This window comes from Schistosoma mansoni (assembly GCF_000237925.1).
Source record: "Schistosoma mansoni, WGS project CABG00000000 data, supercontig 0214, strain Puerto Rico, whole genome shotgun sequence".
Taxonomy (NCBI): domain Eukaryota; kingdom Metazoa; phylum Platyhelminthes; class Trematoda; order Strigeidida; family Schistosomatidae; genus Schistosoma; species Schistosoma mansoni.
Genome location: NW_017386083.1, coordinates 297,270 through 309,255, shown reverse-complemented (window position 1 = coordinate 309,255; position 11,986 = coordinate 297,270). Strand labels below are relative to the sequence as shown.

The 11,986-nt window shown below is 34.2% G+C and overlaps 1 protein-coding gene across 1 annotated transcript; it reads left to right on the top strand.

Moving 5' to 3' along the window:
* Positions 1-223: 223 nt before the first annotated feature.
* Smp_054680 (hypothetical protein) lies at positions 224-11,751 on the top strand (the record flags this gene model as incomplete). The annotated part of the gene is made up of 5 exons (XM_018792576.1): positions 224-283; positions 6,986-7,082; positions 8,209-8,317; positions 10,139-10,374; positions 11,639-11,751. The coding sequence occupies 5 exons, from the start codon at positions 224-226 to the stop codon at positions 11,749-11,751; spliced, it is 615 nt and encodes a 204-aa protein (XP_018647237.1).
* Between the last annotated feature and the right edge of the window lie 235 nt (positions 11,752-11,986).

The following is an 11,986-nucleotide window of genomic DNA, read 5'->3' as shown; positions in this document are numbered from 1 at the left end:
CTTCGATCCTTCAAGAAGAGAAGTGATAACGGGGTTTGAGGGTACAAAAGTTATTTATAACCAGTTTTAGATGGCGGAATTACGTATTGGGATGTTATAAACGGCCGGAAAGTTAAAAATCTTAATATTCACACCTCATGGGTCACATCGATTTACTATTGGTATGTAACAAACTATTGATCATGAAAAAAATTATAGGGAGTCAATGAAGACTGTCATAACTATGAGTCATGAAGGTATCGTTGCCTTTTGGCAAGGGCTGTTATTAATCGATTATTATAATGTGAGTGGACCCAAAAGATGATGAATGTATTTTATGGAATTTAATATAAAACAGTGTAAAACGGGTTAACCTCGACAGATTTTGAAACGGCTATAGTTTACATTCGATAGGTTCACAGGTCAGAATTATACCTCCATAATATTGTGGAGGCCTAATATTAAAACTGTATTGGAGTAAAAGTTATGAGAGTTTGTTTAGACCTAGTGACTGACTTGGCAGCCACATATTTTATCTTCACCGAGCACTTCAGATTCAGATACAGGTTTGCGTAGTGAGGATAGAAGGCCTATGGCCTATGTTACTCCTTTTCTAGTATGCTTCTATGAGTGTCCAGTCTTCTCTTGAATGCGTCATTTGAAGGCGCGGACACCACTGCTTTGGGTAACATGTTACAAGAATTGATGACTAGGTGTGAAAGTCTGTATGCCATAAGTATTTTATTCATTCTTGTCTTTCATACTCGCTTGCTATGTCCTCTGAGATGTCCGGCTCCAGTGGGATGAAAAAGAGAGAATATATTAGGTCCAAAATCATTTCCTAGTATGTCGTTTAGGTGAACTATGATTGCCCCACCACCAAACCATCCAGCTCAGAGAACTAAACTCCATCAAAGTCATCCACTTGAGCTAAAATCTTCATCACCATGTTAGGTCCAAAATCATTTCTTAGTATTCTATATATTAAAATCAGATCACCTCTTCATCTACGATAGGACAGAGTGAAGAGGTTTAGCTTTTCAATTCTCTCTTTGTATGGGAAACCCTGAAGCTCTGAAATTGCACGGGTAGCTACCCTTTGTACATTTTCTAGGATATCCAAGTCACTCTCTAAATAGGAGCTTGCAGCATGAACGCAGTTCTCAAACTTAGTTCTCACTAAGGTTGTGTATACTGTAGTGAACATGGTAGCATCTAACTTGATGAATGTCCATCTTAAAGCCCATAGGGTCCTAAACCCCTTGGCTGCAACCTCCTGGCAATGGACCGTGGTCTTAGGACTATGAATCACTATCACCCTAAGATCCTTTTGAGACTGGATCACGAGTACAGGCTTTTCCTTTATGCTGTACCTATTTACTTTTGTATTCCCAAAGTGCATGTAGACACACTCTGCCCCATTGATAGGCATCAGCCACTTTTAGACCAGTTAATAACCATATTTAAGTCTGCTTGAAATGCCCATGCATCTGCATCTCTTATTATTTCTTGCTAGGATTTTACCTCGTCAGCGTATAATAACATTGGGGAATCTACTATACTTGGGAGAGCATTTACATACAGTATAAAAAGTAGAGGACCCAGGGCAGAACTTAAAGGTACTCCATTAGGTATTGGTCTGCAGGTGGAGCACTCCGAATTTATTCTTACTTTCTGTCTACAACAAACTAGGAAATCTTTAAGCCATTTTAAAAAAGGTCTGGAAATACCAAGATTTTCTATCTTCAAGATTAGTCTATTTGTTGGCACCTTGTCAAATATTATTCCGAAGTCTATGTAGACCATATCCACTGATTTTTCGTTATCTAGAGCCTTTGTCCAATGCTCCTCTGCTATAAGAAGGTTCGTTGTACAAGATAAACCCTTTTTAAAACCATGTTGTTCACTGTTTAACAGGTTATTGGTTTCCATAAATGTCATTATGGTCTGTTTGACCATTCTTTCCAATATTTTAACCACAACACTGGTGAAGCTGACATGTCTTTATTTCGAAGAAGTTGTCTCGGTCCTGTTTTATGTATTGGAGTGACGATTGCATCCTTCTAGTTCGTGGGTAACACACCTTGGTCAAGTGACATATTGAATATCACAGTCAGTGGGGCTGCGATATATTGTGAAATATATCTCAGGAATTTGGGTGTAATTCATCCGGATCTGCTGACTTTTCCTCGTCTATAGTGCTAAGAGCCTTAAGTACATCGTCTTGATCCAATTTTATGATGAGCAGACGGTTTATTAGCTTTTTATTTGGGTCTAGTTCTTCATATACATTAGGTGTCTAAGTGAAAACTGCTCCAAAATAGTTCACCATAACCGCTGCTTCTTCTTGATCGTCTCTTATTAATTCAGATTCACTCTCTTCCTAAGTTAGGTTGAAAATTCAGTACTTCATCCCTGTTTTGTAATTTATGTACGAGAAAAATCTCTTAGATTGCTTGAGTGCGGATTGTGTCAACTGAATTTTATATTTCCTCTGAGATTCCAGGATTTTAATTATGCACTTGTTTCTTATTGATCGGTAGCGTTCTATTGTACTTGCTGTATCAAGGCTGATAGCACCATTCCAACATTTTTTATTTTGTCTTAGTAAGTGCCTAATATCCTGGCCTATTCAGGGATGACCGTGTTTCTTCTTCTTCGGGACTGTCCAGGGTATATATGGTTGATTTACCCGATTGTATAGCTGCCTAAAATGAGTAAATGCCTCTTGTACTAATGTCCTTGAGTCAATTTTCCAGTTTTCAGCCGATGCTGATGAGTTGATTACCTCCATATCTGCCTTCCATATATTAGAACGGGATGACGCAACTGTTTGACAAGCTATCTCAGCCATGAATTTGAATAGGATGACTGCACGGTCGCTTCTCTCTAGAGGTGTCGGGAAAGTCATTTGGCCGACGTCGTCACCGTATGTGAAGAGGGACGAAGAGCCCTGTAGGTCATATCTCGTGGAATCTCTAATGTCTTGGAATAAAGCTAGTGAAGTTGAGGTTTCTAACAGTTAGCAATCGAATGACATTATCGATGACCCTACTTCTAAGTCAATCCAGTTTATATACGGTGCATTAAAGTTGCCTAATATAAGGCTTTTTCTCCTATTACACCAGGACTTAAGTTTTCTTAGGAGGAAGTCATCTACTACACATTCTGGACTGCGATATACTACGACTAACTCAATATCTTGTCGTCGACATTTCAACTTGAAACGCACCAATTCACATGTCCCATTGCCTCAGCAGGTCGTATGATTAAGGTACTTCTCGTGTACAGGATATCTCCGCCGTCTCATGGTTTAATCTATCAGCCCTACTGGATTTAAAACCAGTCAACTGAATTTCATTATCAAAAACTTCTGACGTTAACTATGTTTCTGAGACAGCAATAACACCCGGTTTTTCTATATCTACGATTGTCTTGTGCTCTGACATTTTATTTATTAGGCTGCGAGCATTTGTGTAGTCTAATTTTAACTCCGTGGAGAACTTTCCCTTACCACCCAGAGTGGTTTGGGAATAGTTTTGCTCCAAACTTCCACGATGTGAAAACCCTTAAGGACAAGGATTATTTCACCGTTTTGGCGGCGCTCATTTATTTTTACTTCTTTAGCTCATCTTTTAATGCGGTCGACCAGGCTGAGGAACTCTCGGACGTATATTCCGGATCCAATCAGTTTGCGTGAGTTTTCCAGTATCATGCTTCTTTCTTCAACCGTAGCAAAGGTAACCTTTAATAGGTGGCTTTCCTGATTTCTTTCAGAAACCACGTTTTGTTCTATTCTATAATGCTTACGTATGCTAATTCCAGAGACTGCTTCTGGGAGTAGCTTGCTTATTAAGCATTTAATATGACTGAGGTCGTGCTCAAATCTAGCCTTTGGTTTCTTATCGGAAGATTCTCTCAACTTATGAAAATTGACTGACCTATCAGTGAGGTCTGTCTCGACACTCTGTGGAACTTTAGTTCCTGGAACTGTCTCTTACCTGCAATTCGTTTACAATGCGGCGTCAATAACAGAGGTCGCATTTTGTTTCCTTATTTTCTTTTTGCTGGGTATGACTGTGGGCCACACATTTACTTAATATTGTCTCTTGATCACATCCTCTACACCTATCAGACTTGGCCTCCCCAAAGTTTGTTTTGCGTTGGTATGTAAATCTCGAACTGAACCCATAGATTCACATACCTTAGTACTGTCTTTAGCTAGTTTCTTCTTTGCGCGCTTTTTCTTTCTTCTTGTGATCATGCCTACATCTGTGAGCCTGTTATCTGCTTCCCTGATCGGGCCCACCTTTATGATCTAATTCAAATCCAGAGCTGGACTCATGATAACGCTCTCTATTTCTTCAAAAGTGGAATTCTGCTCATCTACCGCCGCTTGTTCATCTGAGGGCAATTTTCTAGCTATGTTTAGCAGCTCAATCACCTCTAAAATCAACAGGGACTTTGTAGAACAACATGCTTTGCACAGCCAATGTGTTATTGGCTTGCAGAACCTCTTATATGCAGCCGGTGTGAGTCCGGTGCACACAATGTGATACCACTTATTGCAGTCATCACATTGCATCCCATCATCGACAGGGAAATAGCATGTAGATCTGCCACAACGATGTTTTACTTGCGCCACAAATTTTTCAGTAATCTCGCAGCGAAAACCGATCTTCAGATAGAGTGCCTTTTAAAGTTCGATAGGTGATAGACACACAAACAAAGACAGAGGTTTGTATATAACTGTACCAAATAACAATAAAAATTCTGACTACGGTAGTTTCAAAAAGACCTTAACACGTATGGATACAAAAAAATATTCAAAGTTATACTCAACGAGGGAAAATAAATGCATGTGCTCTTAGTTTTTTGTATCTGTACTCAAAAATTTCAGATGATAAACGTCTTTAAAAAAAGTAGTACTCTTGGAGATCACTTTAACTGAAATAAATCCAATTAAAGCAATAATAGTAGTCTTGATGTGTAACTAAACGATAAGTACTGTAAAATATACTCAGAGGGAAAATACCACTGTCCTTTTCAGATAGTGCGCATGCATCATGAATTTTTGGAGTGGTTTTGTAATAATCACAACATTTGCATTATCTCACATGTTAGCATCCAAATATTCAATGTCTGACTTAAAACAGTATTAGTCTCCCAGTTCTGGCTGAATTGTTTTGGATAAATTATATGGCTGAAAAAAACGGAATTAAACGAACTTGACCTCGTGTACTTGCCTAAATTATGCCATTGTGTCATAAAAACTTCTACGAATTGAACATGTAAGTCTGTCTCACCATGTAATCAGGCGTTTTTAAGTGGTGAAACAATGCTTTGTCGTTAATTGTTTAGAATGGGATAATCTATAATGTCTGAGGTTGCAAAGTTTGATTTCAGATTAGTTTATAAGTACGTACAGTATCCATAAGTCTACAAATATTAATGAGTACACTGAACAACAAAGTTAAATATATACGTTTATATGTATGTATTTATATGTGAGCGCAAGATAAATAAGAAAACACATGGAGTTGTATTTAGAATACCAAGCGGTGGACTTATTAACATAGGTACTTCAGAAATTACAGATTCGAACTATACTATTTTCAGGACAGCCCAAAAACGATAACCTTTTGATACACAAATATAATGACGACATGAGTAAAGAGGTATTATGTATTTAAACAGAGCCAGAAATAGATCAAAGTATTTCATGTCCACCATGCAGGAATATGCTCACACGTTTTGGTTGTATGTCTCCAGTTATCAGCGTTCGTTAAGACTAACATGGTGAAAACTAACTCCAAGTGTTTACGAGGCTATTTATTTTATGGAGATTATGTTGTTACAACTTTTTACAGTCATTTGGTTGCATTGATGTTTCCATAAAATGTTAAAAAGTAAACTATATCCAATCACATTGTCTTACTTACAAGAAGTTTATTTCTATTTAGAATTAAACTACTCAATTCGGAATTAGTTTGGTCGCTTAGAGTGGATGCAGATAAGTGACTAAAATTGGTTTGTTTATGGTATTTAAAATTCTTAAGTCCTTAGATCCAAATCTTGGCCATTTATTAATAAAACTTCATCAGTTTAATAATGACAGGCCTTCGAAACTTCAAATGACTTTAATGAATGACTTTTCTATAATTTCTAACGAAATATGCTGAATTTTCAGAATTTATAGACTGTTCATATGTAGGACTAAAAGATCTCATGTGGTCAATTACTTTTTTAAACCTTTTGTTGGTTGTAAAGCTAACAGAATTAATTTTCGAAAACAAAATAAGGCGTTTTGTAGCTCAACAATCAAATGTAAATTATAAAAGGTCATATCGAACGACTGAAGTCTATGTCAGAAAACTGACTCGAAATCTTGATTTTTCATCTTTCTTTGAATCGCGCCATTATGTCATTTGTGCCTGTAAAGGTAGTTGAGAAAAGATTAGAAAAGACTTATGATTAAAAGCCACTGAACGAAGCGGGATATAGAGGGGTATAATTCAATTTAAAAGTTAAAATCATAAATTATTCATCGGCTAAACATGCTTCAAAATGGGATTACTGATAGATAGGTGTTATATCTATCCTAAAATGTCATTTGTAATTAAAAGTAAGGAAAATATGTTTTAATTATTATCAATTAACAACAACTAGCTTATTAGAATAATAAAGCGTCTTAAATTCTGAGCTGTAAGTGTAACTCATTTCCGATTGTGTAGGTAGCGCTTGATTTTACAAAAACGCATGTTATCGATACTATTTTTACCAATTGGACTGTATTTATTTGTTAATTTGAATGTAATTTATCGGTCTGCAGTTATTCTACCACTGTTTTAAAACGACTTATCTGTGTAAAGATGGTTATTTGCAGCTAGATTCGTGGTTATTTGGCTTTTTTCACTGGAAAAATAAGGGAGATAAAGTATGCAAGACTACATATTGTCTTTTTACTTTAAACTATGAGTAAATTTTCTTCATAATTTAACTCTAGCTATACCGGCCAGTCTACACTTGTTTGGTCGTTGATAACTTGAAAGAATTTATTTGCGGAACTGGTAACGGATTATTAATATTTACAATCGATAAACGTATGTCTTTATTTCACTATTGTAAAGTAATTCACATTTCATCGTTTCACCTGTTTCAAATGGTTTTTGATCAAAGAAATCAAACACGAGGAAGGTCACATTACTTCATTTTATTTTACTAAAATCAAACTTGATATCCGTATAAGGAAAACCGGATAAGCATTAGTGAGGCTTTTAGCCAGATCCCAGATAAAATAAGTCAAATAAATCTTATTCTTAAAATACACCACTTAAACCATTCATCTTCATTGCTTCATAACACATCTTTCTCGAGTCCAAATCAACCTATGTTCACCTAAATACTTTTTTGCTGTTGAAGCGTTTTTATATTAACAGGTGAAAATAAATGCCAAAGTAATGACCGAATGATCACGTAATTACACACAACAAATTTAATCAAACACAAATGTCTTCATTCAGCGTTTTAATCAAAATAGAACATTTCTCAGTTTTGATGGAATTTAACTTTCTTATTTCTCAGACAGATAAGAGATCAAATATATTTATGAGTTCCCAAATGTAGAACAGTCGTAGACGCATTAATGAATCGTGTAACGGAAAGTAGTTAATTTATACTACGGCTGAGCATAAAGAAAGTAAGCTCTTGCCAAAATCTTTGAAAGATTATGGTTATGTTACTTCAACTTAAAATGAGACTCAAATCTGTCAATGTTTTGATATATTAACCCAAACTTTAGCGTAATTTTCGGTTGCTTGCGACGATGTATTTAGGGCCTAAAGTATTCTCAAGGAAAAGTCTTGATGAAAACACAGCCGATCCCTAGTTTCTGTAACAAATTGAGTCTCAAGAAAATAAAGTGAACGTCTTTACCAAACTTCCATTAGTAGCTTGTCACTTCCAGGCTTTCAACGCTGGTCTCACAACTACCGGTTCATGATCTTAATTAAAACTTAACAATCTCTACAACCCTATACTAATAAACCTTTGTCCATAAGACACCTTTTTAGATTTCGTACACACCAAACCCAGCTGTAATCAAGTCTTTCAAGATAAAAGTTAATGTTAATTTTCACGTCTTGAAAATAAAGTGTGAAATAAGATCACTGTTAAACTTACTTTTAGATCATTGATATTAATAGTGAAATTTCATCTTTTAATTAAAAGACCGTTCGACAGGAAAGTTTCTTAATGTCCATGAGAAGAGGCATCTACAAGGACATGCGGATGTGGTACGTTGTCTAGTCAGCCTTGAAAACCGCATCTTCTCAGGGGGGTAAGTTAGCGAATATTACAAGTAAATTACTACATGTTTTGGTTTTAGTTTTTACCAAAGTGAGAAATGAAATAAAAGATGAAAGTTTAAGTACTGACTATATCCCACATAACCCAGGTTTTTAGATTTCCTGGTAATTAGGAAAAATAATATCCTTAAAATACAAGTATTTTTGTCAGAGAAACCTGATTGTGTGATAAGTCAAATTCTGTTACATGTAATCTATTTTACATTAGATAAATTTGACGTTGCATGCAATCAGAGATTAGAGTCTATTATGAATTTTGTAACTAGTTGTTAATTTCTGGATAACTTTGGACTTAAAACGGCATACTAAGTATTGCTCTTCTCACAAAACTACCTTTCAACTTCAACAGTTAACATTTGGGTTTCCTAAGAGAAGAGTGCCTAGTAATATGCAAAAACTGGAAATGTCTGAGCCACGCTCCATACATCTGTTTGGCTTTGAATAAATTTGTTTTGTTCCGGTAGTATTAACCAAGTTTCTGTGATTATTATCAAGAGAATAAACTAAAAATCAAAAGTAGGTAATAAATGATTTCACATAACAGATTTATAAGAAAACAATTGTGTAGATGCTCACTTAAAATATACCGTGAATCTAGCCAATCTTTGCATATTTTCTAAAATTTTACAACATATTTTTTGATAGTTTAGAACGCATTCATTCCTAACTACCCAGTAAAGATAAAATAATGGCAGGAACCAATATGGATTGTAATATTTACTGATACTAATTAAAATTTGCATGAGTTCACTTTATTGCCTGTATGACAGTTATTACTTGGCCTTTTTGATCAGCTGCCAGGTGTACCAATGACCTTGTGATGTTTAGTATGTAGAGGTGAGCTGTTTCTCAATCATAAATCCCAAATAAACCAGAATTTATTTCACATTTATTAATCCAACACGTACAATTAAGAAACAAGAGAGAATTACAAGAATTCGATTTATACCTGTTACATAAACAGTGTTTGGTTGTATATAAGGACAGTGAAGAGATAATTTAATTCAAATAACACTGTCCTCCTAAATTTCTAGCCAGACTAGTAAAATGCCCCACTATTTACAAATCATCTATGTAATCAAAAACATTTCGCAATTTATGAGAAATATTATCAGTTTTGAAAAATGTATTAACTGGTACGAATTTTAAACAACCAGAAATAAGGAAATAACAGGACCCATTATATTTTACTATTAACACAACTGATAGCAGGGAAATAAATATACTATCAGTCCGTAATAAATATTATTCTCTTTGGAAAAAAACTGAAGGCTGCTTAGACCTAGTAACTTAGTAAGTGAGACTTGAGCGTTAGAAATCGATTGACAATGAGTAGATATTTTACTGTGAACATAAACACTAAATTTATGATATATCCAGTAAACGAGTCATTAGTAAGACGAAATATGTGTTCTAAATTATAATTATTTGAAATATCCGAAATTCACTCTAAATAACGGTGAAAAGTAAAAACTTCCTTTGAATAGTTTGGGTAGCTACAGTTTAACACATTCTCAAAAATACCGATTTATTCTAAAACGCAAAAAATTTTTGTCACTGAAATAGTTTATACAAACACACTCATATCGTAAACATTTTATTAACTCTATTTCAAATTTTTTGTATAATAAAAAAGTGGTTCGCTCCATTTCCGCTACATATGATGTAATAAATAACTATTATATACGTATTCCAAGTTCAAAATATATTGTGAAATCCGTTTTACTCAATCTCCTCCAAGAAAATTCATTTATTTAACACTTTATTTCATCTTAATTTCAAATAAAATCAAGATTTGATGGTCAAATCATTGTTTACGACACATGTGGTAAATTAGATCCGACAACTAGAATTTTACTGAAGATCCCTAGAGCTCATGATGGAATTATATCTTGTTTAGTCAAAGCTCATAATGTATATGATCATCAAAAGTTAGTGATCAGTGGAAGTTTTGACAGACATGTAAAAATCTGGAATGATGAGGGACAATTGATGCACACAATTGAAAACTTCAGTAATGTTGTATTCAGTAAGTTGCATTCTTTTGTTATTGGCGAATACCTGTAACACGATCAGTTTACTTAAGCTATAGGTTAAATACCAGAAAATATTGTTACACTCTTGATAACTGTTTTTGATTTTCATTGTTCATGTAAATGTAAGGTTTCGTATTTGTAGATAGTCCGGTATGATTTTAAATTCTACCAAAAATAATTTCCGAATAAAAAGATTCTTAATTTTTTCTGTATGATAAATTAATGATCAGTGTAGCAGAAGTTCATCTTATATAAAGGAGACTAAAGCTGTCCTTATTTGTTGTTCAGTGTGCTAGTGCGTATTATGTAAATATGACAATTTTATTAGTTTGTACGGGATATTATTCAAAGACTGCTCTAGTTTGAATACAATAATAATCTATTTAGGTTTGACTGAAATAAACTGTTGAGTTACTTGAAACAGCCAAGTTACTAATAATATTTGATAGAATATTTCATAGAAACATGAATTCGAATAATTATTTATCAATGAGCTGGAACTTTTGCAGCCTTTCATAAAGAAGAAACTCGACAGTCTGTTTTTTGTTTGCTTAATAGACTTTTGACATTTTGAACTTGACATGATTTTGTACGTAAACATTATCGAGCCTTGTACGACAATTTTTTAGCCTCACATAACCTTTTTCTCAGTCAAAGTAGTACTCTCTTAACCAAGTGAGAAATACATATTGTACAGGTAAAAAATGGACTCTGAAAACGCCTGTTTAAAAAAATCAATCATGAAAGTTTGGTTGAAGTTTTATTGTAAATGTAATTAAATTAGATAGTGCTTCTAAATTACAGGACCATAAAGAGGCAATTAAAGGCTGCATGCCTGTAAGCTTGGAAGCATACATTCAATTTATCCATCGAGAAGAACTGATTACTTTCTTTATAACGTACTAGAGCAATATATTTGTGACTCGACTTTGAATACAAAATCCTGAACAAGACGTTTTGATTTTCTGTAGTTATGTTAACAGGGATGTTTTCTTGATTTTGCTACAGATAGTTAAAATGAAAACTTGCTTGCTATAAATTATTTTGGCTTTATATAAGTTTATCATACGCTTAATTTAGTATGATAGAATCATAAATGACATAACTACAATCGTGAATTACTTTACAAATAAAAGGTATCTTATGTAGTAGAGAATTGTTAATATCCTGTAAAGTTATTGTATAATGCTATTTTATCCTTCAGATATGATTCACTACGTGACAGACTTTTTAATGTTTTATTTCAACTAACTATAGGCATAGCTCATATCCCCACTACTGATACATTTTGGGTCACGTCAGGAAGTTGTCACGCTAGAATATTTGATGTTCAAACAGGTGAAGACGTGAGTGTAATACGTAATAAATAGAATTCATACTTTGAGTGACAAAATAATTAGGCTTAAACAATCAAAATGATGATAATAAATGTTTTTTTTGTTGTGTCCCATTGAGTAGAAAATTTGATGCCTGACGTTTTGTGACATAATGTGATTCACTTCTTCAGAGTAAATAAACATGTCGGACTATTTAGTAAATTACTCGCTAAACATATAATTTATAGCTTCCGAAGTTTGCAGTTTTCTGAAAAACGTCGTTTTTCTC